A 26,962-nucleotide genomic window follows, 5' to 3' on the forward strand; every position below is an offset into this window, starting at 1 on the left:
CAGAATTTAAGGTTCACAGTTTTATTTTCAGGTCAAGGACTTCCTGAAAGGAGTTTAAAAAGAGTTTTACTTCAAAAAGAATCCTTATGGATTCATAAGTTGGACTCTATTAAACCCAGGGGTCTTCAACAAGTTGATTGGTAGCTCTTTAAAATAATTGTCTTATGAGGGTGTTTCACTCCCCAGCCATCACTTCTGAGTTTGTGAATGAACTTTATGATTCACTAAGACTCTATAATAGAATATATAAGTATGATTGGATAATTATTATTGAAAATGTTTATTCCTTGCATTGTTTTGTAGATTGTGATGCTATGTTAGTTTGAATACTGTGATGTTTATTGACAGTATTTCAATTGGAATTATTTCGCCCCAGAAGTGGTTGTAGGATGAAACAACAGGCTACAGACGCCAGCCATGATTGTTGGGCAAGGGATGCCTTTGGGGCGTCCGGTGTGTCTTCTGCTTCATCATCTACAAAAGACAAAAGATTGGAGAAACATCATTAACCTTTGAAAGACATGATTTGTTATTGAATAACTTTGGATACATACCTGGGGGACTTACCAGTGGATGTTCTCCTATCCAGCTTTGAATATTATCTCTCTGAGTGCATATCATTGGGGAGAGAGTGCACGGCTTGAACATGCGTTATTGGTGGATTGTTATATGATATGGATTTGGGTATATACTGATTATGACCATTGCTGTGGGAATTTGAATTGTGTAATAAGTTATATTTAAATAAGCAATTATTTGGTAATTTTGAGTGTGAAAATAGATTTCTTTCTAGTGCTTTTGTCAAAACATTTCCTTTGTAAATCCCATCAGATCCCTTCACGTGAAGCGTTCTACTCTATTTGTTAGTGTATATTAGGAGAGGAGCAGATGGGAATGCCCACCCCTAGCCATAACCCAGCTGGTATTAGGAGTGGAGCAGGCGGCAATACCCTCCCTCTGCCATAATGCAGCAGGTATTAGGAATGGAGAAGGTGGCAATACCCTCCCTCTGCCATAATGCAGCAGGTATTAGGAGTGGAGCAGGTGGCAATACCCTCCCTCTGCCATAATGCAGCAGGTATTAGGAGTGGTGCAGGTGGCAATACCTTCCCTCTGCCATAATGCAGCAGATATTAGGAGTGGAGCAGGTGGCAATGCCTACCCCACTTCACCCAGCTGAGATCAGGAATAGCAGGTGGCAATACCCGCCCCCCTTCATCCAGCTGAGTTCAGGAGGGGTGTCACAATACAAAAACCACCAGGGTCTCCGGGGGTATAGACAGGCAATGAATATATTACATTGAATACATTTAATATTACCTAAAGTGCTGTGTGCATAGTGCTCAATACGTGCAATCACAATCAGTTGACAGTCAATGTAAACAATAACCAAAATATCTCATATACAAGCCACTATATAGCCAAATACAAAAACAGTTAGTCCATGGAGAATTCCACATCAGACTCTTTGCCGATACTCCTCAAGGGTGAATGCTGAATGTCTTTGGTTCGCTGTTCCTTCTCGTGCTCAATAGCGTGACAGTTCCCATTGACCAACATACATTGCAGGTGACCTTCCTGATGACACTGGAGAAGCGCTGAAAAGGCTTCCAGCAAGCACGCGTGGCTCTGAGCTGCTGTGGCTGCTTCTCCTCCCTGGCTGGTGTGTTATGAGGAACAGCCTGCACTAGAGAGCACATGGGCTTCAAAGTCTGCTGCTGAGCAACTGGCAGCTGTCTCAGAATATGGCCGGTGAACAAGTGACTAAATGAAACGGGAATCGGAAATAACGTTGGCAAAAAACCCGCCGGCTGCTTGCTGGAGGCCCTTTCAGCACTTCTCCAGTGTTATATGGAGATGTATATGAGATGGAGATGTATATGAGATACTTTGGTTATTGTTTACATTGACTGTCAACTGTCAGCTGATTGTGATTGCACGTATTTAGCACTATGCACATAGCACTTTAGGTAATATTAAATGTATTCAATGTAGTATAGTCATTGCCTGTCTATACCCCTGGAGACCCTGGTGGTTTTTGTATTGTGGGTTCTATTTTCCGGTGGTGCTCCCCTGTTTTGGTGAGATCAGGAGGGGAGCAAGTAGCAATGTGTGCCCCCTCCAACACCCAGTTGGGATCAGGAGTGGAGCAGGTGGCAATGCCCACCCCCTGCCTTAACCCAGCTGGTATTAGGAGCAGAGCAAGTGGAATTTCCCTTCCCACCCTAACACAGCTGTTATTAGAAGCAGAGCAAGTGGCAATGCCACCCCCAACCTTAACCCAGCTGGTATCAGAAGCGGAGCAGGTGGCTTTGCCCACCCCCTGCCTTAACCTGCAGGTATTAGGAGTGGAGGATTATTGAACAGTATCATTCTGTATTTTGAATTACTGAACCTGTCTGCTTATGTCCTGTTGATCTGTGAGCATGAAATAAAGAACTAGACTGGACTTTAACACAGCCTGTTCTTTTTTTTTAAAGTTTAACTTTTAAAATTTTCTAAACAACAAAGGAGATACAGAAAAAAGAGGAGTTAGCCGTGTTAGTCTGTAGTAGCAAAATCGAAAAGAGTCCAGTAGCACCTTTAAGACTGACTAACCAACTTTACTGTAGCATAAGCTTTTGAGAATCACAGTTCTCTTCATCAGATGCATGGAGGGTAAGAAGAAACTGGTTAGATATATAGGTGGAGAGGGGAGGGGGGAGTAGATGCAATCAGTAGCTTCTGATAATGGGATCAGTTACTTCTGATAATGAGATAACCATTCATAGTCTATTCAATCCAAGCCTAACTGAATCAAATTTACATATGAATTCCAATTCAGGAAAAAAGGAAAAACAAATGGCCATTACACTGGGGGGAAATTTAAGATACCCTTTACACAGATTATCTAGAGCACGATCACTATACATCATTTGAATATTATGTTCAAGCCCACAAGAACCATTTTAAAAGATGTTTCCTCTCTCTTCCACCATGTCTTGCTAGTAAACCAAAAATATTATTATAAAGTAGTTAACAGTATTTACTGCCATTCCCCTTCCACCTCGAAATCAATAGCTCAGAACACAGCCTGTTCTTAACCAATGAAAAATCTTTATTGGATTTCATTGGAACATAAAAGAGAGTACACAATATTTAGGAAGATAGATCATGCTTGGCTAGCAGCCGAATAAGAAAAGACAGGACATTCCTAATATCTAGTTAGAAATATATGAGAGTTGCAAAGGATACCTAGACATGCAGGGAGGCTGGTGATACAGCAGCAGAAAAGGAGAACGCAATCTTGCGTCATCCAAATCACAGGATGTCATTGTCCCACTATATACTGTGTTGGCCAGGCCGTACCTGGAGTACTGTGTGCAGTTCTGGAGGCCTCACTGCAAAAAGGAGGTGGGCAAACTGGAATGGGTGCAGAGGAGAGCAAGCAGGATGATCAAGGGCCTGGAGACCAAACCCTATGAGGAAAGACTGAGGGATCTGGGAATGTTCCCTTTAGAAAAGAGAAGATTGGGGGGAGACATGGTTGCTCTCTTTAAGTGTTTAAAAGACTGTCATTTAGGGGAAGGAAGGGAGCAGTTCCTGTTGGCAACAGAGGATAGGACTTGAAATAATAAGTGTAAACTACAGGAGGGAAGTTACCGGCTGGACGTTAGGAAGAACTTCTTCATGTCCAGCAGTGGAATCGGCTGTCTAGGGATGTGGTGGGCACCCCTCACTGGCAGTCTTCAAGGAGCAGCTGGACAAATCCTTGTCGGGGATGCTTGAGGATGTTCCTGACTTGGGCAGGGAGTTGGACTAGAAGGTCTGTGAGGCCCTTTCCAACTCTAGGATTCTATGATACCTCTTTGGAGAGGTAGGGGATAGAGACAGGACTCCTCTAGTTCTCATTACATTGACTGGATGGAATTGCAATGGTGGAATGAGATTGTCTGTTACTTGGTCTATATCTTGCCTATGAAGAAGCCTTTGGGGCAAAACAGGACTGGACTTTTTGCATGCCGGCAAACCCCCTAGGCAGTGTACATCACTCAAGAGAAGACTTCTGTAACCTGGACGCTACATTCCTGGGCAGTGTACATCACTCAAGAGAAGACTTCTGTAACCTGGACGCTACATTCCTGGGCAGTGTACATCACTCAAGAGAAGACTTCTGTAACCTGGACGCTACATTCCTGGGCAGTGTACATCACTCAAGAGAAGACTTCTGTAACCTGGACGCTACATTCCTGGGCAGCGTACATTACTCAAGAGAAGACTTCTGTAATCTGGACGCTATATTCTTGTGGAAATTCTGGCTTTATATTGGTCTATTAGGGCTTCCAAGCACCTTATGTATTGGTTACATGTACTGCTTGTAGAAATTTTGTGGCATATACCACCGTTGGTGTCTAAAGGAAATTTGTGATTTCATACCATCGCTGATTTTGTTATATGACCATTTGTATGATGGAACAATTCATAGGATGGACTTATTCGCACTGAGCACTTTTAGCACCTTAAATATATGAATTTGAGATAATTGTTGATTGCATTTTCCTAAGAGCTCTATGTATTTTCTGGTATTAGGAGCGGAAGAGGTGGCAATACTCTCCCCCCACCTTAACCCAGCTAATATTAGAAGCAGAGCACGTGGCAATGCCCACCCCTACCTTAACGCAGCTGGTATTAGGAGCGGAGCAGGAAGCAATGCCCATCCAATGCCTTATCCTAGCTGATATTAGGAGCGGAGCAGGTGGTATTGCCCACACCCACCTTACCCAGTGGTACCTTAACTGGGTTAAGGTACCTTAAGGTACCTTAACCCAGTGGTATTATGAGTGGGGCAGATAGCAATACTCCCCCCCTTCAGCCATCTCGGATCAGGAGCAGAGTAGGTGGCAATGCCCACCCCCCTTCAGCCAGTTGGGATCAGGAGCAGAGCAGGTGGCAATGGTCGCCCCCTTCATTACCCAGCTCCTATTAGGAGTGGGACAGGTGCCAGTGCCCACTCCCCTTCATGCATCTGGGACCAGGAGCAGAGGAGGTGGCAATGTTCTGACCCCCCACCTTCAACCAGCTGGTATTAGGAGCGGAGAAGGTGGAAATGCCCACCCACTGCCTTAACTCAGCTGGTATTAGGAGCAGAGCATGTAGCAATGCCCACCCCCGTCAGCCAGCTGGGACCAGGAGCGGAGCAGGCAGCAATGGCTGCCCCCTGCCTTACCCAGCTGGTATTAGGAGCAGAGCATGTAGCAATGCCCACCCCCTTCAGCCTTCTGGGACCAGGAGAAGAGCAGGTGGCAATGTCTGACCCCAGCCTTACCCAGCTGGTATTAGAAACAACAAGGAAAACCAACCATGGAAAAACAAGTAGAAACTTACACAGTCTATAACACTGTGCCAATGTCTTATGCAAAAATATCCTGCTTTAATTACAGATCCACTTTCAATACCTTTTCTTTAAAGTGCATGGTGAAAATAGCAAAACAATAATCAATTTCAATAATTCATGTGCTGTGGGACATTGTAGTTGCTTAATTTAACCTACCCTTTCCTCGCATGCTCCTTTCGCCTTCTCTCTCCTGGTCTCCTGGACTGGGGAAGTGCTCCCTAAGGGTTAAAGAGAGAGAGACTCACAGTCCTAGAGAGGCAAATTGGGGGCAGGAGAGAGGGCGGGGAGACCTGGGAAAGCCACTTCCTGCCCCCCTTCTTTGTCTCTCCACTTGCATGGCTGGGAGGGAATCTGGTGAGCCGAAAGGGGCTTTGGAGGGGGAGAAGGGGGGAATGTGGGGTGGGGGGTGCAATGCAAGACCCAAAGCGGAGAGGAAAGAGGGGGCACAGCAGGGGGTGAGAGAGAGCAATCCCCGCCCAATTCCTATCCTTCCTCCCTCTGCCAAATTCCTCCCACCGCCCCTCCTGCCCCTCGGCCGCTTACTGCAGAGACCCCAAAGTTCCCTGCAGTGGGTTTGGGGAGGGATCCGAACCCAGCACCCTTGGAGGTTGGAGGGGGCTCCAGAGGCTTCAGATTGCACCAAAGCATGTTTAGAAAGAGAAAGGGGGAAAGAAACAGGGGGGTGGGGGCGTGGATACAGGAGGGGGCAGTGATGGGCCTGAGGGAGAGATTTTGGGGGGAGAAGGATGGGGCAGATGCAGGAGGGGAGTTGCAGGAAGGGCCGAGGGAGTGGGAAAGGGGGGGCATTGAGTGGCAGACAGGGACTGTGGCTCTTGAGTCCCCGCAAAAAAGGACTTAAAAGAGACCCAACCCAGTACCTCTTATGCGGGGGACGGGGTTTTACATATCTATAAATGAATAATAGTATTTGCATCGACTTCTCTGAATTCTCAGCTTTGATCTGATACATTTAAAAAATCATTTTAAAAATAAGCCTCCAGCCTTTTTTGTTGTGAAGATATAACCTGAAAGACCATTGAAACAATATTCAAGGCCAGACTGTACCTCCTCCCAAGTTTCTCTTCCTGCATCAGGGAGAGGCCCTTGGTCCCCCTGGTGCAGAACCCTCAGCTCCCTACAAAGGCTTGAGTGCGGAATCCGAACCCTGCTCCTTTGGCAGTTGGACAGATGATGCGCTCTTGGGTTCCACCATGGCACATTGAGGAAGAAGCAATGGCTACAGAAGGAGGGAAGAGATGGGGGCTTGGCTGGTTCTTATTTCAGTAATGGGGAGGGAAGGCAGGAGGGTTCCCAAATGAAAAGCTGAGAGAGAAACTTGTATGCATCAGAAAGAGTTTCCTAACATTTTTCTTTCTTGCCCTCCCAGGCAGCAGCAGAAAGACGTCCTTGATGGCTTTTCTGCCGTCTCCCCCGTGTGGTGAGGAGGAAAGACCAGCCATGCAAGCAGCCCAGGTACGGGGGCTTGGGGGAAGGCAGGGACGCTTCCTTCTCGGCTGCAAGGCTCAGAGGAGGGGGCTCCTGGCTCTCAGTTCCAGCACTGCAGTATGTCAAGGCTGCCCACATGGGAGGCCAGAAAATGGTGCCCCCCTGCCTAGGATGGCGTGTTCAGAGAATCTCAAGCAGGGGCCATAAAAATACTTTCATCAGGACAGACTCCAAAGGACCCTTCAGGGAAAGCTAGATTTTGAGTCACGAGGAATGTTTCTTGCCCTTGGGGTTTGTGGGGGGCTGATGTTCTTGTGAGAGGCCCTCACTAAAACCCCTTCCAGAGTACTTTACAGTTGGAAGATGGCGGTTGAGGACCCTCTTCAAAACCGGCTTCATTTGTGCCCAAGGAAAAAGACCTCGGGTTGGACGGAGGCGTGCAGGGACCAAGAAACAATGGCCGCTCTCCCCTCGGAATCAGAAAAGTCAGAAGATCCAAATCTGCCCTGGACGCTCAGGACTGAATAAAACCGGGGGTCTCTCCTCAGAAGGGGTGGCTTTTTTGTGGTTTTTGGCTGGTCCTTGAAAAACGTTTAAATTACTTGATAATGTGAACCAGGCTTTCAGATTGCCTCCCAACCCCTTTAAGAACCATTTTCAAAATACTTTATGCTAGAAGGATCAAATGCTCTGAAATGTCTAATGTGTGTCCCAGATGGTTTTTTTTAAGTGGCTGACTGGTCCTGCTCACCATTTGCCAATCGAAGTGGGGAGGGTGTTAAAAACCATTCACGTCTCTTCCATTAATTTCCAGTCAGCTTTCCAGTCAGCCAAATATCAGCGTCCTTTTGTGAGTTCGGATGCTCCCCTCTCAGGAAGGGCCTTCTTCTCAGAGCTGGCACACCCTCTGCGTATCTGGATCGGGCGGAAGAGGAGTCCAGTAGGGCCAGCTGCTGAGCTCCTGGAAGTAGTGGGATTTGAACAGCAGAGTGCTGCTTCTGGACCCAGTCACTTAACCATTTGGGGGCACTGGGAAGGGAAACCCCCAGGCTGTTGCTGCTGGACAAGAATGGTTTTAATATCCATGTCTTTTTTCCTCAGAGACCAGAAATATAAAGAAACAATTTCTTCTTCTTCTTCTTCTTCTTCTTCTTCCAGGGTCAAGTGACCTTTGAAGAGGTGGCCGTGTATTTCTCCAAGGCGGAGTGGAGCCTGCTGAGCCCAGCCCAGAGAGCTCTGTACAAGGAAGTCATGCTGGAGAATTTTGGGAACGTGGCTTCCGTGGGTGAGGATCCATTTCTTTCTGGGCCAGTCTTCATAGTGGGGGACATTTTTGAGAGGCATGGAATGCCTCTATGTTGTCCTGATCTTGTGGCATTTCAGAATTCAAATTGATCGGCACCTTGAACATAATACACCAGACATAACAGTTGTGGGAAATTGAAAAGTCTGGATAATTGACATCCTGGAGACGCCAGAGTCGAAGAAAGAGAACAAGAAAAAATGATTAAATATAGAGATCTGGCAATAGAAACCATCTGACTATGGAAGAAGAATGCAACAGTAGTCCCCTTTGTCATCGGGGCCCTTGGAACCATCTTGAAAAACTTTGCAGTTCATATGGAAAAACTGCAGCTTTCTGACGTAACACCTACAGAACTGCAAAAGATGGCGCAACTTGGAACAGCGTACATATTACGTTAATATCTAGTTGATACTAAGGTCGCAGGTGGAAACTTGTATCAGCTTAGCAAGGCCTATCAGTAACAACATGTGACCTCTGCTTATTGTCGATTGTTTTTTGGATAATTTGAATAACAACAACATTTGATTTAGATACCACCCTTCAGGATGACTTAACACCCACTCAGAGCAGTTTACACAGTATGTTATTATCTCCACAACAACAAACACCCTGTGAGGTGGGTGGGGCTGAGAGAGCTCCAAAGAGCTGTGACTGACCCAAGTCACCCAGCTGGCTTCAAGTGGAGGAGTGGGGAATCAAACCCTGCTCTCCAGATTAGAGTCCTGCCGTTCTTAACCACCACACCAAACTGGCATGAAAAGAAATGGGATGGGGACAGGAGCTGTAAGAAATGTCTCAAACAGATGCTTTGATAAAGGGATAAAAGACAGCAGACTATACTTCTGTGCAGTCCGTTCTATGCAGCCCGTTACGCTCACATCACAATAGATAATAGTCAGGCACCTCTCCTCAGGCAATGTGTGGTTTTGCAACATTTGCTGTTCAATTTGCTCTGAAGGATTCCTTCTTTTCCAAGCGATGTTTCCCTTTGGTGCCAGGTGAAGCTGAAGATCAGATGAGAGAAAAGAAAAAGCAAGCTGAGCTCCCCTTTTTATCAAAGCGATCCTGAAGCACCGGAGAGGCTCCAAAAATCTGACCTTTTTGCCCTAGAGAGTCTTGCTGGTCTCGAACTTCCCTCAGCCAGAAATCAGGACTCTGAACGGGGGAAACAAAATCTGCTGACAGGGAGGCAAATCCCCCTTTCCCTACCACTTTATGTGTCTAGTTTTACACCATCCCATTGAGACGGGCACAGTGTGGCCAGACCCCTTGCTGTGGGACATTGTAGTTGCTTAATTTAACCTGCCCTTTCCTCGCATGCTCCGCTCGCCTTTTCCCTCCTGGTCTCCTGGACTGGGGAAGTGCTCCCTAAGGGTTAAAGAGAGAGAGAGAGACCCACAGTCCTAGAGAGGCAAATTGGGAGAGAGGGCGGGGAGACCTGGGAAAGCCACTTCCTGTCTCCCTCCCTTGCAGGAGCCCCTTTTTTGTCTCTCCGCTTGCCTGGCTGGGAGGGAATCTGGTGAGCCGAAAGGGGCTTTGGAGGGGGGAAGGGGGGAATGTGGGGTGGGGGCTGCTTTGCAAGAACCAAAGCGGAGAGGAAGGAGGGGGCACAGCAGGGGGTGAGAGAGAGCAATCCCCGCCCAATTCCTATCCTTCCTCCCTTCGCCAGATTCCTCCCACCGCCCCTCCTGCCCCTCGGCCGCTTTCTGCAGAGACCCCAGAGTTCCCAGCAGTGGGTTTGGGGAAGGATCCGAACCCAGCACCCTTGGAGGTTGGAGGGGGCTCCAGAGGCTTCAGATTGCACAAAAGCATGTTTAGATAGAGAAAGGGGGAAAGAAACAGGGGGGTGGGGGAGTGGATACAGGAGGGGGCAGTAATGGGCCTGAGGGGGAGATTTTGGGGGGAGAAGGATGGGGCAGCTGCAGGAGGGGAGTTGCAGGAAGGGCCGGGGAAGTGGGAAAGGGGGGGGCATTGAGTGGCAGACAGGGACTGTGGCTCTTGAGTCCCCGCAAAAAAGGACTTAAAAGAGACCCAATCCAGTACCTCTTATGGGGTGGGGGGACGGGGTTTTACATATCTATAAATGAATAATAGTATTTGCATCGACTTCTCTGAATTCTCAGCTTTGATCTGATACTTTTAAAAAATCATTTTAAAAATAAGCCTCCAGCCTTTTTTGTTGGGAAGATATAACCTGAAAGACCATTGGAACAATATTCAAGGCCAGACTGTGCCTCCTCCCAGGTTTCTCTTCCTGCATCAGGGAGTGCCCCTTGGTCCCCCGGTGCAGAGCCCTGAGCTCCCTACAAAGGCTTGAGTGCAGAATCTGAACCCTGCACCTTTGGCAGTTAGATGAAGAAAGCGCTCTCAGGTTCCACTGAGGCACATTGAGGAAGAAGCAATGGCTACAGAAGGAGGGAAGAGATGGGGGCTTGGCTGGTTTTTATTTCAGTGGTGGGGAGGGAAGGCAGGAGGGGTCCCAAAGGAAAAGCTGAAAGAGAGAGAAACTTGTATGCATCAGAAAGAGTTTCCTAACATTTTTCTTTCTTGCCCTCCCAGGCAGCAGCAGAAAGACGTCCTTGATGGCTTTTCTGCCGTCTCCCCCGTGTGGTGAGGAGGAAAGACCAGCCATGCAAGCAGCCCAGGTACGGGGGCTTGGGGGAAGGCAGGGACGCTTCCTTCTCGGCTGCAAGGCTCAGAGGAGGGGGCTCCTGTCCCTCAGTTCCAGCACTGCAATATGTCAAGGCTGCCCACATGGGAGGCCAGAAAATGGTGCCCCCCTGCCTAGGATGGCGTGTTCAGAGAATCTCAAGCAGGGGCCATAAAAATATTTTTATTGGGAGTAACTCCAAAGGGCCTTTCAGGGAAAGCTAGATTTTGAGTCATGAGGAATGTTTCTTGCCCTTGGGGTTTGTGGGGGGCTGATGTTCTTGTGAGAGGCCCTCACTAAAACCCCTTCCAGAGTACTTTAGAGTTGGAAGACGGTGGTCGAGGAGCCTCTTCAAAACCGGCTTCATTTGTGCCCAAGGAAAAAGACCTCGGGCTGGACGGAGGCGTGCAGGGACCAAGAAACAATGGCCGCTCTCCCCTCAGAATCAGAAAAGTCAGAAGATCCAAATCTGCCCTGGACGCTCAGGACTGAATAAAACTGGGGGTCTCTCCTCAGAAGGGGTGGCTGTTTTGTGGTTTTTGGCTGGTCCTTGAAAAACGTTTAAATTACTTGATAATGTGAACCAGGCTTTCAGATTGCCTCCCAACCCCTTTAAGAACCATTTTCAAAACACTTTATGCTAGAAGGATCAAACGCTCTGAAATGTCTAATGTGTGTCCCAGATGGTTTTTTTTAAGTGGCTGACTGGTCCTGCTCACCATTTGCCAATCGAAGTGGGGAGGGTGTTAAAAACCATTCATGTCTCTTCCATTAATTTCCAGTCAGCTTTCCAGTCAGCCAAATATCAGCGTCCTTTTGTGAGTTCGGATGCTCCCCTCTCAGGAAGGGCCTTCTTCTCAGAGCTGGCACACCCTCTGCGTATCTGGATCGGGCGGAAGAGGAGTCCAGTAGGGCCAGCTGCTGAGCTCCTGGCAGTAGTGGGATTTGAACAGCAGAGTGCTGCTTCTGGACCCAGTCACTTAACCATTTGGGGGCACTGGGAAGGGAAACCCCCTGGCTGTTGCTGCTGGACAAGAATGGTTTTCATATCCATGTCTTTTTTCCTCAGGGACCAGCAATATAAAGAACCACTTTCTTCTTCTTCTTCCAGGGTCAGGTGACCTTTGAAGAGGTGGCCGTGTGTTTCTCCAAGGGGGAGTGGAGCCTGCTGAGCCCAGCCCAGAGAGCCCTGTACAAGGAAGTCATGCTGGAGAATTTTGGGAATGTGGCCTCTGTGGGTGAGGATCCATTTCTTTCTGTGCCAGTCTTCATAGTGGGGGACATTTTTGAGAGGCATGGAATGCCTCTATGTTGTCCTGTTATGGGCCAAACACTGTCCATTAATCATGGCTGGGGAATGGGGGGGGGCGGGTTGGAGAGCCAAGAAAAGGTGCCTTGATTAAGGAGTAGCGGCCTTTCCATGGGAAGAAGGCTCCTGCCTCTTGGAATAGCATTTTATTGCATCTGGGTTGATAGAAGGTGCGGTCCCTCTAGCCCTGTCTTTGGATGGCCCAGGGACCCAGGAGAGCTTTAAAGGCTGGTGCCCAGAGTGTGTATGGCTGGGGGAGTCTCAAGGTAAGAACACCTCTGGATTCCCTGTGGTGTGATTTTTTTTGTGAGGGAGAGGGGATCTGCTGCCAGGGGACCCCAAGTGCCAGCCTCCAGAGCCCCCCTTGTGGCCAGGCCCTCCCCTCCCTTTGCCGGGCCAGCCAGTTAGCTGTTGGTTCTTTGTTTGGTTCGTTCCGTGGTTTTCCCTAGCCAGCCAACCAGTTTTAGGGGAATCCTCCGTCTCCTTCTCTTAAGGGTACTTAACACACCATATAATGCTAAAAGAAATAGAGTTTATTGACGCAATTAAGAACACAAAGCAAATTTCTACAAATGGGACACACTCAGAAACACAGCTTACAACTTAACTTCTATGCTCCTAAATTAGAATACAGTGAAACATCCATATTCCAAATCAGAGTATCACTTAACACTTACACTAAAAGGATACAGGCAAACTTACACTCTAGAAACTTAATCCTAAGGGTAATGAAATTAAACCTAAGTGTCCCCTGGAGTGAGTCTCGAGCCAAGCAGAGAGGTTCCCTGAAAGGGACCCTCCCTCGCCACCTGGCTAGCACGTCAACCCGGTCCCCTCTGCAAAGGCTTGTAGCCGTATTTTATAGTAGTCCCATGGGCTCTGTGTCGTCACTCCTGGAGAGATCCCATTGGCTAGTGGACCCGATCCAGGGCTACAGAAAGTACCTGTTTACTTTTCTGGCTTCTCTGCGGGGCAGAGCGTTCTCAGGAATCCTTTTAGTGTAGTCGGCAAAAAGCACAGCGGCTTCTGGCTGAGAAGATGCTGGCTTATCTTCACGGGCAAGAGGCAAAGGACCTTGCTTGTTACAGAGTGTTAAACGTAGCACATTCCTTAGCCAGCTGCTTTGTGTAGGAGACAGAGGAATCGAAAGTTACAAAGAGAGAAAGGAAGGGGGTTTAAAGGAACAAAGAAGAAAAGTCTCCGCTTTTTGGAGTGTTAGAAGCTTTTTCTCATAAGTTTGGATGGCAAGCTGTTAGTGGCCTGGGTCTTTCAGAGCCAAACCGTAAAATTCCCACGACATTCCCTTCTGTTACTTTTGTTCCCAGGTGGGCAAGCATTGGGCACTTAACTGCCAATGCCAGATGGAGGAACTCTGGTCCAGCTGTCTTATTTGTGGAAGGCCTGAGTCAGGTGGCTTTCATGCGTACACAAAATAGTAAAGAGTCCAGTAGCTCCTTTAAGACTAACCAACTTTATTGTAGCATAAGCTTTCGAGAACCACAGGTCTCTTCGTCAGATGCTTCGTCTTAAATGTGCTACTGGACTCTTTACTATTTTGCAACTGCAGACTAACACGGCTAACTCCTCTGGGTGCATACACAAAAGAGCCATAATTGTGATTTTGTTTCCTCCTGGAAAAGGTCCTGTAATTTGCATACCTGGCCTTATATCCTGGCTGGAGGAAGCGGAACAGCTGCTTGTCCCTGGGTGTGATGAAGATGAAGGATTGACAGGTAGGTCTGTAACGGGATTCAGCGATATATGGGAGTTATGCGTTTCATTTCTATAAACAAGAATGGTCTGAAATCCCCTTCTGCTCCTGCCATTAATGGCTGACCTCTGCTTTGTGCACCTCCCAGTTTTGCCTCAGAGACTGCTGGGAGTAAGTCCTGTCACCTGCAAACTAAATTGGGATAGAGATCACAGCTACCCCCTCCCTTTTTCTCCCTTGGTAAACACGATCCATCCCAAAGATGAATCAGAGGGAATGCAAAATGAGAAGAGGTTCGACAAGAAAAGGGGAACACAAAGAGCAACAACAGAGCAAGGATAAAAGAAATTGAGTATGAGCCTGCCATGTAGACAGCCTAAAGGATGATAAAATATTGACTCTTGATATTGCAGGCTTTTAGAAAATTATCCATTAGCTTGGTTTCAATATTTGGGTCTTCTGTCTTGTAAATTCAGGAGGAGGGGCTCAAGATGGAGTTAGGAGTAAAGAAATTCAGGAATGACAAAATGGTTTAAGACCAAGCCAGCTTCTTCCTCATGTCCTCCTGGCAGCCCAGCCCAGAAGGGATACTCTCTACCCTTTGGTATTCCCAACTTTGACTCTCTGGGCCCAGTGTGAGCTGCCAGCCCTTGTTCTCCTCCGGCCAGAGCACTGTCCGTTCCTCTGTCCCTGAAGTACCCTCAACCAGGGAAGAGACTCATTCCCCGGTGACCTTCCCTCTGATGTCCAGCAAAGAGAGCCTTGCGGTGTTTGAGATGGTTCAGAGTGCCAACCCAATTACAGTCATCTTTGATGGAAATTATGGGATACTAGAAACAAAGCTCGTTGTAGCAAAAAATACAACGGGCTCTAGAAAGGGCAGGGGGGCCTGGCTGGCCATTGCCCCCTCCCCAGCACCTGGATCTGGGGCAGGGGAAGGAGGGCAGGGTGGCATGCCCACCTCTGGGCCCCCTGCCCTTGCCCCCATTGTAACTTGGGGGGAGGTGAGCGAGGTATATCCGCTGCCATGCCCCCCTTTGCCCCTGCGTGGCCCCATCACCTCCCCATTGGGACTTATAGGGTTGCCAGCTCCAGATTGAGACATTCCTGGAGATGGGGGGGGGGAAGTGAAGCCTGGAGAAGGTGGGCTTTGAGAGGGGAGGGACCTCAGGTGGATATAATGGCCGTTGAGCCTACCTTCCAAGGCAGCCATTTTCTCCAGGGGAACTGAGTTCTGTCACCTGGAGATATGTTGTAATCCTGAGAGATCTCCAGCCACCTCCTGGAGACTGGCACTCTAGGCTTTTGGGGGGCAAGACAGGCAAGCCTGCCCCCCCCCACCGCCCTTAATGATCGTGGCTTTGTGGGGAGTGCATGCCCCTAGGGGGGTGGAACCTGGAGAAAGTGGGGTTTGGGGAGGGAAAGGACCTCAGTATGGCATAATGTTATATAGAGTCCAACCCCAAAAGTAGCTATTTTCTCCAGGTGAACTGATCTCTGTGGCTTGGAGACCCGTTGTGATTCCAGGAGATCTCCAATCAGTCAGAACCTGCCAGTCCATGTTAGCTCTGTTCACATCTTGCAGTGAATGCACATAGAGTGACACTGGAGTCTTCTTCATATGCGTGTTGAGTAATGTTCATGTTACATCAACAGATGAATGGCTGAATACGTGCTAGAAACCAATGTCAGAGAGAACACTGAATTTTATAACGCTCTGAGGAAGGAGGGAAAGCACCCACTTAGGGGGAGGAATAAATCCAGTCTTTTACAGAGTAATAATTCTCATGAAATTCCACAACTTCTCAAACTATATGAAAAAGACAATAGGAATGAGGGAGATAGAAGTGGGGAACGATTTTCTGAAAAATCCGATATTCAGTGGAGCATAAATGCCCATAAAGGAATGAAAATGTGAGAAAAGGTTTGGGCAGAAAAATACCCTAATTTCTTATCAAAGAATATACACAGGGTTGAAACCATATAAATGCCTGGAGTGTGGAAAAAGCTCTAGTCACAGTTCACACCTTACTTCACATCAAAGACTTTACCCATGAGGAATAAAACCTCTGTCATGTTAAGGAGAAAGGCAGAAATTTCAGAGATTTTTCCCTGTCAGATGATGATCTCCCTCTGGCTGGCCTCTTCTCTTCAGACCTTCTCTTGTGTCTATTAAAACTGCATGCCTGTCCCTCTCTTATAAGGTGACCTCCTTCTCCCCACAAGCCCCCCAACCACTCCCTCCTGTAATTTCACTCAGGCAGGAGAAGAGAAACCTAAAATGGGTGATTTTGAGGCAAGAGGTCTCCATGGTGCATTCCCTTTCTTTTGTCCCTCTGGGCTACAAATGGCTGCCCTGCCAATTTGGTCAGCTCGGGATTTAGAAGGAATTGAGTAAGTGAGGGGAGGAGGGGATGGCTACAGGCTAAATGAGTTTAACTTCTGAGCCTTCAGAGATTGCAAACGCAGCCTTTTCAAAGGAAAATAGAAAACTCTAACACAGATATGTGGGAAAGTGTCCTAACATCTCACCAGGTTTCTCTTTCTTTTGGCAGGAGGCATATGGGAGTCAGCGAATGAAACATCTGAGCATGAAGTGATGGAAAATGGAGACACCTATTCAGATCTGAAAGAGGGAGATGAACATGGTGGTGAACTGAGGACAGAGATGGGAAAACACCCTCCTGCAGGAATGCATAATTCTGGTCTTTTACGGGGTGCTGGCTTGCGTGAAGACAGTACAAATGAGTGCCCAGCAAGTGGGGGGGAATCTCCTGAAAAATCAGATAAAAATGTGAATCAGGAGATCCATAAAAGGAAGAAAACAGACAAACCATATAATTGTCTGGAGTGTGGGAAAAGCTTCAGTCGAAGGGGAAACTTTACTTCCCATCAAAGAATTCACACAGGGGAGAAGCCATATAAATGTCTGAAGTGTGGGAAAAGGTTCAGTCACAGTGCACACCTTTTTTCCCATCAAAGAATTCACACAGGTGAGAAACCATACAAATGTCTAGAGTGTGGGAAAAGCTTCACTAGAAGGGGAAACCTTATTAAACATCGAAGAATTCATACAGGTGAGAAACCCTACAAATGTCTGGAGTGTGGAAAAGATTTCAGTCAGAGGGACAACCTTAATAAACATCAAAGAATTCACACAGGTGAGAAACCCTATAAATGCCTGGAGTGCGGGAAATGTTTCAGTCAGAGTGCAAAGCTTTCTTCCCATCAAAAAATTCACACAGGGGAGAAACCATACAAATGTCTAGAGTGTGGGAAAAGCTTCTATCAGCGTGTAATCCTTTCTTCCCATCAAAAAATTCACACAGGGGAGAAACCATATAAATGCCTGGAGTGTGGAAAAAGATTCAGTCAGAGTGCAACCCTTTCTTCCCATCAAAGAATTCACACAGGGGAGAAACCGTACAAATGCCTTGACTGTGGAAAAATCTTCAGTAGAAGGGGAAACCTTAATACCCATCGTAGAATTCATACAGGTGAGAAACCATACAAATGTCTGGAATGTGGAAAAAGCTTCAGTGCTGGGGGAAACCTTAATACACATCAAAGAATTCACACAGGCGAGAAACCATATAAATGCCTGGAGTGTGGGAAATGCTTCAGTGAGAACAGAAGCCTTACTTGCCATCAAAGAATTCATACAGGGGAGAAGCCATATAAATGCCTGGAGTGTGGAAAATGTTTCAGTCATAGTGGAACCCTTACTTCCCATAAAAGAATTCACACGGGGGACAAACCTTATAAATGCCTGCTGTGCGGAAAAAGCTTCCATGACAATGGAACCCTTCATGCTCATCGAACAATTCATACTGGGGAGAAACCGTATAAATGCCTGGAATGTGGAAAAAGTTTCCGTCAGAGGGCAAAACTTACTTCCCACCAAAGAACGCACACAGGGGAGAAGCCATATAAATGCTCGGAGTGTGGAAAGTGCTTCAGTCAGAGGGGACGTCTTACTACCCATAGAAGAATGCACACAGGGGAGAAGCCATATAAATGCCTAGAGTGTGAGAAGAGCTTCATCGGCAGTGAACACCTTTTTTCCCATCAAAGAATTCACACAGGTGAGAAACCATACAAATGTCTAGAGTGTGGGAAAAGCTTCACTAGAAGGGGAAACCTTATTAAACATCGAAGAATTCATACAGGTGAGAAACCCTACAAATGTCTGGAGTGTGGAAAAGATTTCAGTCAGAGGGACAACCTTAATAAACATCAAAGAATTCACACAGGTGAGAAACCCTATAAATGCCTGGAGTGCGGGAAATGTTTCAGTCAGAGTGCAAAGCTTTCTTCCCATCAAAAAATTCACACAGGGGAGAAACCATACAAATGTCTAGAGTGTGGGAAAAGCTTCTATCAGCGTGTAATCCTTTCTTCCCATCAAAAAATTCACACGGGAGAAACCATATAAATGCCTGGAGTGTGGAAAAAGATTCAGTCAGAGTGCAACCCTTTCTTCCCATCAAAGAATTCACACGGGAGAAACCGTACAAATGCCTTGACTGTGAAAAAATCTTCAGTAGAAGGGGAAACCTTAATACCCATCGTAGAATTCATACAGGTGAGAAACCATACAAATGTCTGGAATGTGGAAAAAGCTTCAGTGCTGGGGGAAACCTTAATACACATCAAAGAATTCACACAGGCGAGAAACCATATAAATGCCTGGAGTGTGGGAAATGCTTCAGTGAGAACAGAAGCCTTACTTGCCATCAAAGAATTCATACAGGGGAGAAGCCATATAAATGCCTGGAGTGTGGAAAATGTTTCAGTCATAGTGGAACCCTTACTTCCCATAAAAGAATTCACACGGGGGACAAACCTTATAAATGCCTGCTGTGCGGAAAAAGCTTCCATGACAATGGAACCCTTCATGCTCATCGAACAATTCATACTGGGGAGAAACCGTATAAATGCCTGGAATGTGGAAAAAGTTTCCGTCAGAGGGCAAAACTTACTTCCCACCAAAGAACGCACACAGGGGAGAAGCCATATAAATGCTCGGAGTGTGGAAAGTGCTTCAGTCAGAGGGGACGTCTTACTACCCATAGAAGAATGCACACAGGGGAGAAGCCATATAAATGCCTAGAGTGTGAGAAGAGCTTCATCGGCAGTGAACACCTTTATTTCCACCAAAGGATTCACACAAGCAAGAAACCGTATAAATGCCTGGAGTGTGGAAAAAGCTTCTCTCGGAGTGGAGCACTTATTGTCCATCAAAGAATTCACACAGGGGAGAAGCCATATAAATGCCTCGAGTGCGGAAAGTGCTTCAGTAACCATGGAAACCTTTCAACCCATGAAAGAATTCACAAACGGGATAAGCCATAAAAATGCCTAGAGTGTGGGGAAAGTTTCAGTCAGAGTGGAATATTTGTTCGCCATCAAAGAATTCACACAGAGGAGAAACCATATAAAGGCCCGGAGTGTGGAAAAAGCTTCAATCGGAGTGGAAGACTTATCGGCCATCAAACAAATCACATAGAGGAGAAACTGTAGAAATATTCATAATATGGAAAGGTGTTATATCAGATTAATTGACTTACAAAAATAGATGCAATGCAATGAAGCAATACAATAATATAGTCTGTAATTCAGTATCGTACTATATAATTGAGTAAGCGTGTTTCAGACAACTCACTTTATACCCTGGTGCACCACCAGAGTGCGCTGGCATGGAGGGAAGCCCGGTCAAGGCACCGTGTCCCTCCAGAAAACGTGCCGTGGCTGAAAGGCCAGGCTGGGTTCGGGAGGGGAACAGGTGGCAATACCAGCCCCTCGCTTTCATGCAGCTGGTATTAGGAGCAGAACAGCTGGCAATACTCACCCTCCCACACCTTAACCCAGCTAATATTAGGAGCGGAGTAGGTGGTAATTTCCATCCCTGCCTTAACCCAGCTGGTATTAGGAGCAGAGCAGGTGGCCCACCCACCCCCTTCAGCCATCTGGGATCAAGAGCAGAGCTGGTGGCAATGCCTGCCCCCCCTTTCAGCCAGCTGGGATCAGTAGTGGACCAGGTGGCAATGCCCACTCCCTCATCTTACCCAGCTGCTATTAGAAGCAAAGCAGGTGGCAGTGTCCACCCCCAGCAATTCCCACCTCCTGCCTTTACCCAGCTGGTAGGAGCGGAATAGGTGGCAATGCCCGTCCAATGCCTTAACCCAGCTCGTATTATGAGCAGGGCAGGTGGCAATGCCTGCCCTCCCTTCAGCCGTCTGGGATCAGGAGCGGAACAGGTGGCAATGCCCACCCCCTGCCTTCACCCAGGTGGTATTAGCAGCAGAGCAGGTGGCAATGCCCACCCATTGCCTTAAACCAGCTGGTATTAGGAGCAGAGCAGGTGGCAATAGCCACCCCCTTCAACCAGCTGGGATCAGCAGGTGGCAATGCCTGTCCCCCGCCTTACCCAGCTTGTATTTGGAGCAGACCATACAGAAACCATCTATTGAATTTTTGCAACAGCTCTTTGATATAGTGGTAGAAAAAAATTATTTTCGTTTTGGTGATCAGTTCTATTTCCCGGTCAGAGGGTTGCAATTGGATGTTGCATGGCTCCCAGTGTGGCAAACCTATTCATGGCTTCTTTAGAAAAGGGATTTGTTTACAGAGAAGAATCGAACCCTTTTCTTGAAAATATGCTCCTATATTGTCACTTTATTGGTGACTGTTTCTTGAGTCTTAGAACAGAGGGAAGTGTGGCAGGCTTTGTTGCCTGGATGAATTATTTGCATAATAACATCACATTTACCTGGGAAGGGGATGTAAACTGTATACATTTTTTGGACATAACTGTTTATAGACAACCAGATACCACTCTTGGAGTTAGTCCTTACCGTAAGGCAACAGACAGAAATTCGTATTTAACATTTAATTCTCACCATCCTAGAACCTTGAAAAACAATACCCCATTTAGTCAATTACTCCGGATTAAACGGAATGCAACTGATCAACAAGACTTTGCTAGAGAAGCTAATGTTATGATGCAAGCGTTCTGACACAGGGGTACCTGGTGGGGGTTGTAGAAGATGCACGGAGACGATCTATGAGTGTGTATAGAAAGGACCTGTTTGTATACAAAAATAGGGAGGAAAAGAAACAACTGATATAGACAATGGATTTTACATCTCAGTCATGCTGGATCAAAGGCATTATCCATAAGCATTGGCCCCTACTGCAGGATATCAAGGGCTGTGAGAATCCCCCCATAATTGGACTGCAAAGAACTAGGAACCTTAAAGATCTGTTGGTTCACTCGGATTTGGGGAGGGGAAACAGCAGTGGAAAATTACCTGTTCGGCACTTTAAGTGTGGCCGGTGCCAGTTGTGCCCTCAAGCCATCACAGGTGATAGGATTTCCATCCCAGGCTCAGAGTTCAATATTCAATTAAGACAATTTACCACTTGAGATCCCACCTGAAAAATCATGAGATCCCACTTGCAAAATCGCCAGGCTAACTAATACGCTGATCAAGAATTCCTCACTTCATCCCGACACGCACAAAAAACTATGCATGACAGAAGCACAGCCACCACGACTATATGGACTCCCCAAAATTCATAAGGATTCAGTCCCACTCCGACCCATCGTGAGTGCCATTGGTTCACCAACATATGAATTAGCTAAACATCTGGTCAATCTTCCACAGGACCACATAGGAAAAACCACGTCGTACATCAAAGTTTCAGTGCATTTCATCAACAAAATCAGTTCTCTGAAACTCAATCCACAGGACATACTCGTCAGTTTTGATGTTGTATCCCTGTTTACCAAGGTTCAGGTAAAAGATACAATCGCGCTTATTAATCAGATTTTTCCAGAGGATGTAACAGCCTTATTCCACCATTGTCTGACAACCAGTTACTTCCAATGGGATAACGAATTCAATGAACAGATGGATGGGGTGGCCATGGGAAGCCCTCTCAGCCCAGTTATAGCAAACTTCTACATGGAACATTTTGAAAAAACAGCTCTAGAATCAGCACCCCACAAACCTACAGTCTGGTTCTGGTTCGTGGATGATACCTTTATCATTTGGTGAGGAAGAATTGCTGGAGTTTTTAAACCACCTCAACAATATCCACCTGAACATACAATTCACCATGGAGAAAGAAACTGAGGGCAAACTTCCATTTCTAGATACCTTGGTCATCTGCAAAGCAAACTTACAGTTAGGTCACAAGGTCTACAGGAAACCAACTCACACGGATCGGTACTTACACAAAAACTCCAATCACCATCCTCGACAGAAAAGAGGCATAATAAAAACATTAGTAGACTGTGCAAGACGGATATGTGAGCTGCACTTTCTCAATGAGGAGATTAATCATCTAAACCATGCACTTCAAGCAAATGACTACTCCAGAAATGAAATAAGAAGAGCAATTAAACCCAGGGTGAATCAAACAACTCAGGAAAAGCAGTCTCCGACTGGAAAAGGGTTTTTGCCATATATCAAAGGAATCACTGATCAGATGGGAAAACTTATGAAAAAGCACAGCCTATAAACAGTATTCAGACCCACCAGAAAAATACAAGAGATGCTACATTCAGCAAAAGACAGTAGAGACCCTCTCACCTCTGCAGGAGGATACCGTATACCTTGCAGCTGTGGACAAGTTTTCATTGGGACCACAAAGTGTGGCATCCAGACAAGAATAAAAGAACATGAAAGACACTGCAGACTTGGCCATCCTGAAAAATCAGCAGTGGCTGAACATAGCCTAACTCAAACAGGACACAGTATCCTATTCCAGGACACTAAAATATTTGACAACGCTTCCAACTACTTTGTCAGATTGCACAGGGAATCCATTGAAATTCATAAGCATAAACACAACTTCAACAGGAAAGAAGAGACTTTAAGAATGAATAGAGCACAGCTTCCAGCCCTGCAAAAAAACAGGCTAATGAAATACTCTACATCCCACAATAGCACTGCAGTGAAGATTAGCATATCAAGCACCAATCCATATGCAAAAGAACCTCCTCAGGATACAGTGACACCTCCCTCCATTAGCATTCCACACCCTGGGAAACTCCTTCAACAATATAATTTAACACGAGCCAGTCCATGGGAGTGGTATATCTGATAATTTGTGAATGTGATATGCTGTACGTAGGGAGCACTTCTAGGGAATTAAAAACACGTATTTTACAACGTATATCACGTATTAACAACAGAGTGATGGAAGCCCCCTAGTAGAACATTTTCTTCAACATGACCATGGGACACAGAATTTCAGGTTCACAGTTTTATTTTCAGGTCAAGGACTTCCAGAAAGGAGTTTAAAAAGAGTTTTACTCCAAAAAGAATCCTTATGGATTCATAAGTTGGACTCTATGAAGCCCAGGGGTCTTCACCAAGTTGATTGGTAGCTCTTTAAAATAATTTGTCTCATGGGGTGTTTCACTCCCCAGCCATCACTTCTGACTGTGTGAATGAACTTTATGATTCACTAAGACTCTATAATAGAATACATAGGTATGTTTGGATAATTATTATTGAAAATGTTTATTCCTTGCATTGTTTTGTAGATTGTGATGCTATGTTAGTTTGAATACTGTGATGTTTATTGGCAGTATTTCAATTGGAATTATTTCACCCCAGAAGTGGTCGTAGGACGAAACAACAGGCTACAGACGCCGGCCCTGATTGTTGGGCAAGGGATGCCTTTGGGGCGTCCGGTGTGTCTTCTGCTTCATCATCTACAAAAGACAAAAGATTGGAGAAACATCATTAACCTTTGAAAGACATGATTTGTTATTGAATAACTTTGGATACTTACCTGGGGGACTTACCAGTGGATGTTCTCCTATCCAGCTTTGAATATTATCTCTCTGAGTGCATATCATTGGGGAGAGAATGCACAGCTTGAACATGCGTTATTGGTTGATTGTTATATGATATGGAGTTGGGTATATACTTGATGGATATAGAATTGAAGAAAAGGATTTTATATATTACTTTTATACAACACATATATGTCTTGCACTTTCTTCCTATGCTCAGGAGCCAATGTAGTACTTGTAATGCAACCTGTAAGAATATGACACTGGAAACAAGAAGACTTGAAACTGTGTAAGGACTGATATACTGCTTTTAGAGATGCACTTATAAAATATTATGCATATGTTATATTATTCTATAAGCTTCCAAAAGAAATCAGTACCAGAGAGCCTTTTGTAGAAAACTGATTTGATGCAGCAAGCTGGTTTTGGCCACCTGTGGCCTACTTTCCTTAAGGCAGAGAAGGAACTGGAGGAAAGGACACAGAGAAAATAAAACATCCCTTCTTACCAGCAGAATTCAGTTATCAGAGGGTATCAAGGTTGCTAGATTGAGACGCATTGGCGCTATTGAAAGTATTATGCCCAGAAGAAAGTGGGTGAGAGGTTAGCCTATGTCCTTCTGAATTAAGGACAAGATAAGGGATTTTGCAGGATTTGGAATTCTCCCCAGAAGAAGAGCCAACCCAGAATTGCATCTTCAAATCAGAACTAACACTAGATACCTTATGAGCCAATAAGATAGTAAATATTAGAATATTGTAATATTGTTATGATTATCTGAAAGTATTGATTACTCTACACTTCTATTGTAAGGGGTTGAGCTTTTTACACACAAGGAGACCGTCTACTTCTGTGTAAGGGAAGAGGCTCATCCCCCGGGTTAATAAAGAACCATCTGTTTTGCTTCAATTCAAGAAGGACTCCTGGATTTTATTTTAATCTTTATTGTGGTTGATTGGGGAAGAAGAGAACAACCACAGAGGCACAAATCTGTGCTCAACATACTGATTATGACCATTGCTGTGGGAATTTGAATTGTGTAATAAGTTATATTTAAATAAGCAATTATTTGGTAATTTTGAGTGTGAAAATAGATTTCTTTCTAGTGCTTTTGTCAAAACATTTCCTTTGTAAATCCCATCAGATCCCTTCACGTGAAGCGTTCTACTCTATTTGTTAGTGTATATTAGGAGAGGAGCAGATGGGAATGCCCACCCCTAGCCATAACCCAGCTGGTATTAGGAGTGGAGCAGGCGGCAATACCCTCCCTCTGCCATAATGCAGCTGGTATTAGGAGTGGAGCAGGCGGCAATACCCTCCCTCTGCCATAATGCAGCAGGTATTAGGAATGGAGCAGGTGGCAATACCCTCCCTCTGCCATAATGGAGCAGGTATTAGGAGTGGTGCAGGTGGCAATACCTTCCCTCTGCCATAATGCAGCAGATATTAGGAGTGGAGCAGGTGGCAATGCCCACCCCCCTTCACCCAGCTGAGATCAGGAATAGCAGGTGGCAATACCCGCCCCCCTTCATCCAGCTGAGTTCAGGAGGGGTGTCACAATACAAAAACCACCAGGGTCTCCGGGGGTATAGACAGGCAATGAATATATTACATTGAATACATTTAATATTACCTAAAGTGCTGTGTGCATAGTGCTCAATACGTGCAATCACAATCAGTTGACAGCCAGTGTAAACAATAACCAAAATATCTCATATACAAGCCACTATATAGCCAAATACAAAAACAGTTAGTCCATGGAGAATTCCACATCAGACTCTTTGCCGATACTCCTCAAGGGTGAATGCTGAATGTCTTTGGTTCGCTGTTCCTTCTCGTGCTCAATAGCGTGACAGTTCCCATTGACCAACATACATTGCAGGTGACTTTCCTCATGACACTGGAGAAGCACTGAAAAGGCTTCCAGCAAGCACGCGTGGCTCTGAGCTGCTGTGGCTGCTTCTCCTCCCCGGCTGGTGTGTTATGAGGAACAGCCTGCACTAGAGAGCACATGGGCTTCAAAGTCTGCTGCTGAGCAACTGGCAGCTGTCTCAGAATATGGCCGGTGAACAAGTGACTAAATGAAATGGGAATCGGAAATAACGTTGGCAAAAAAACCGCCGGCTGCTTGCTGGAAGCCCTTTCAGCACTTCTCCAGTGTTAGATGGAGATGTATATGAGATATTTTGGTTATTGTTTACATTGACTGTCAACTGTCAGCTGATTGTGATTGCACGTATTTAGCACTATGCACATAGCACTTTAGGTAATATTCAATGTATTCAATGTAGTATAGTCATTGCCTGTCTATACCCCCGGAGACCCTGGTGGTTTTTGTATTGTGGGTTCTATTTTCCGGTGGTGCTCCCCTGTTTTGGTGAGATCAGGAGGGGAGCAAGTGGCAATGCGTGCCCCCTCCAACACCCAGTTGGGATCAGGAGTGGAGCAGGTGGCAATGCCCACCCCCTGCCTTAACCCAGCTGGTATTAGGAGCGGAGTAGGTAGGAATGCTCACCACCTGCCTTAACCCAGCTGGTATTAGGAGCGGAGCAAGTGGAATTTCCCTTCTCACCTTAACACAGCTGTTATTAGGAGCGGAGCAAGTGGCAATGCCACCCCCAACCTTCACCCAGCTGGTATCAGAAGCAGAGCAGGTGGCTTTGCCCACCCCCTGCCTTAACCTGCAGGTATTAGGAGCAGAGGATTATTGAACAGTATCATTCTGTATTTTGAATTACTGAACCTGTCTGCTTATGTCCTGTTGATCTGTGAGCATGAAATAAAGAACTAGACTGGACTTTAACACAGCCTGTTCTTTTTTTTTTAAAGTTTAACTTTTAAAATTTTCTAAACAAGAAAGGAGATACAGAAAAAAGATAAAGAGGAGTTAGCCGTGTTAGTCTGTAGTAGCAAAATCGAAAAGAGTCCAGTAGCACCTTTAAGATTGACTAACTTTATTGTAGCATAAGCTTTTGAGAATCACAGTTCTCTTCATCAGATGCATGGAGGATAAGAAGAAACTGGTTAGATATATAGGTGGAGAGGGGAGGGGGGAGTAGATGCAATCAGTAGCTTCTGATAATGGGATCAGTTACTTCTGATAATGAGATAACCATTCATAGTCTATTCAATCCAAGCCTAACTGAATCAAATTTACATATGAATTCCAATTCAGGAAAAAAGGAAAAACAAATGGCCATTACACTGGGGGGAAATTTAAGATACCCTTTACACAGATTATCTAGAGCACGATCACTATACATCATTTGAATATTATGTTCAAGCCCACAAGAACCATTTTAAAAGATGTTTCCTCTCTCTTCCACCATGTCTTGCTAGTAAACCAAAAATA

General features: G+C 45.9%; 1 protein-coding gene and 1 pseudogene across 2 annotated transcripts; both read left to right on the forward strand.

The window, feature by feature from the left end:
* The window catches only part of LOC129326938 (zinc finger protein 208-like), a 50,869-nt pseudogene extending 25,702 nt beyond the window's left edge, over window positions 1-25,167 (forward strand).
* Window positions 5,707-8,786, forward strand: LOC129326933 (zinc finger protein 707-like). Of its 2 annotated transcripts, XM_054975269.1 has the most exons (4): window positions 5,707-5,728; window positions 6,762-6,847; window positions 7,979-8,105; window positions 8,204-8,786. In XM_054975269.1, exons 1-4 carry the CDS (start codon window positions 5,710-5,712, stop codon window positions 8,245-8,247), a joined length of 276 nt encoding a protein of 91 aa, XP_054831244.1. In that variant the 5' UTR covers window positions 5,707-5,709; the 3' UTR covers window positions 8,248-8,786. The 2 variants fall into 2 exon arrangements, with proteins under 2 accessions (XP_054831244.1, XP_054831243.1); XM_054975268.1 differs by having other exon boundaries at window positions 7,979-8,786.
* Window positions 25,168-26,962: the final 1,795 nt, after the last annotated feature.

This window comes from Eublepharis macularius, chromosome 4, assembly GCF_028583425.1.
Source record: "Eublepharis macularius isolate TG4126 chromosome 4, MPM_Emac_v1.0, whole genome shotgun sequence".
Classification (NCBI taxonomy): Eukaryota; Metazoa; Chordata; class Lepidosauria; order Squamata; family Eublepharidae; genus Eublepharis; species Eublepharis macularius.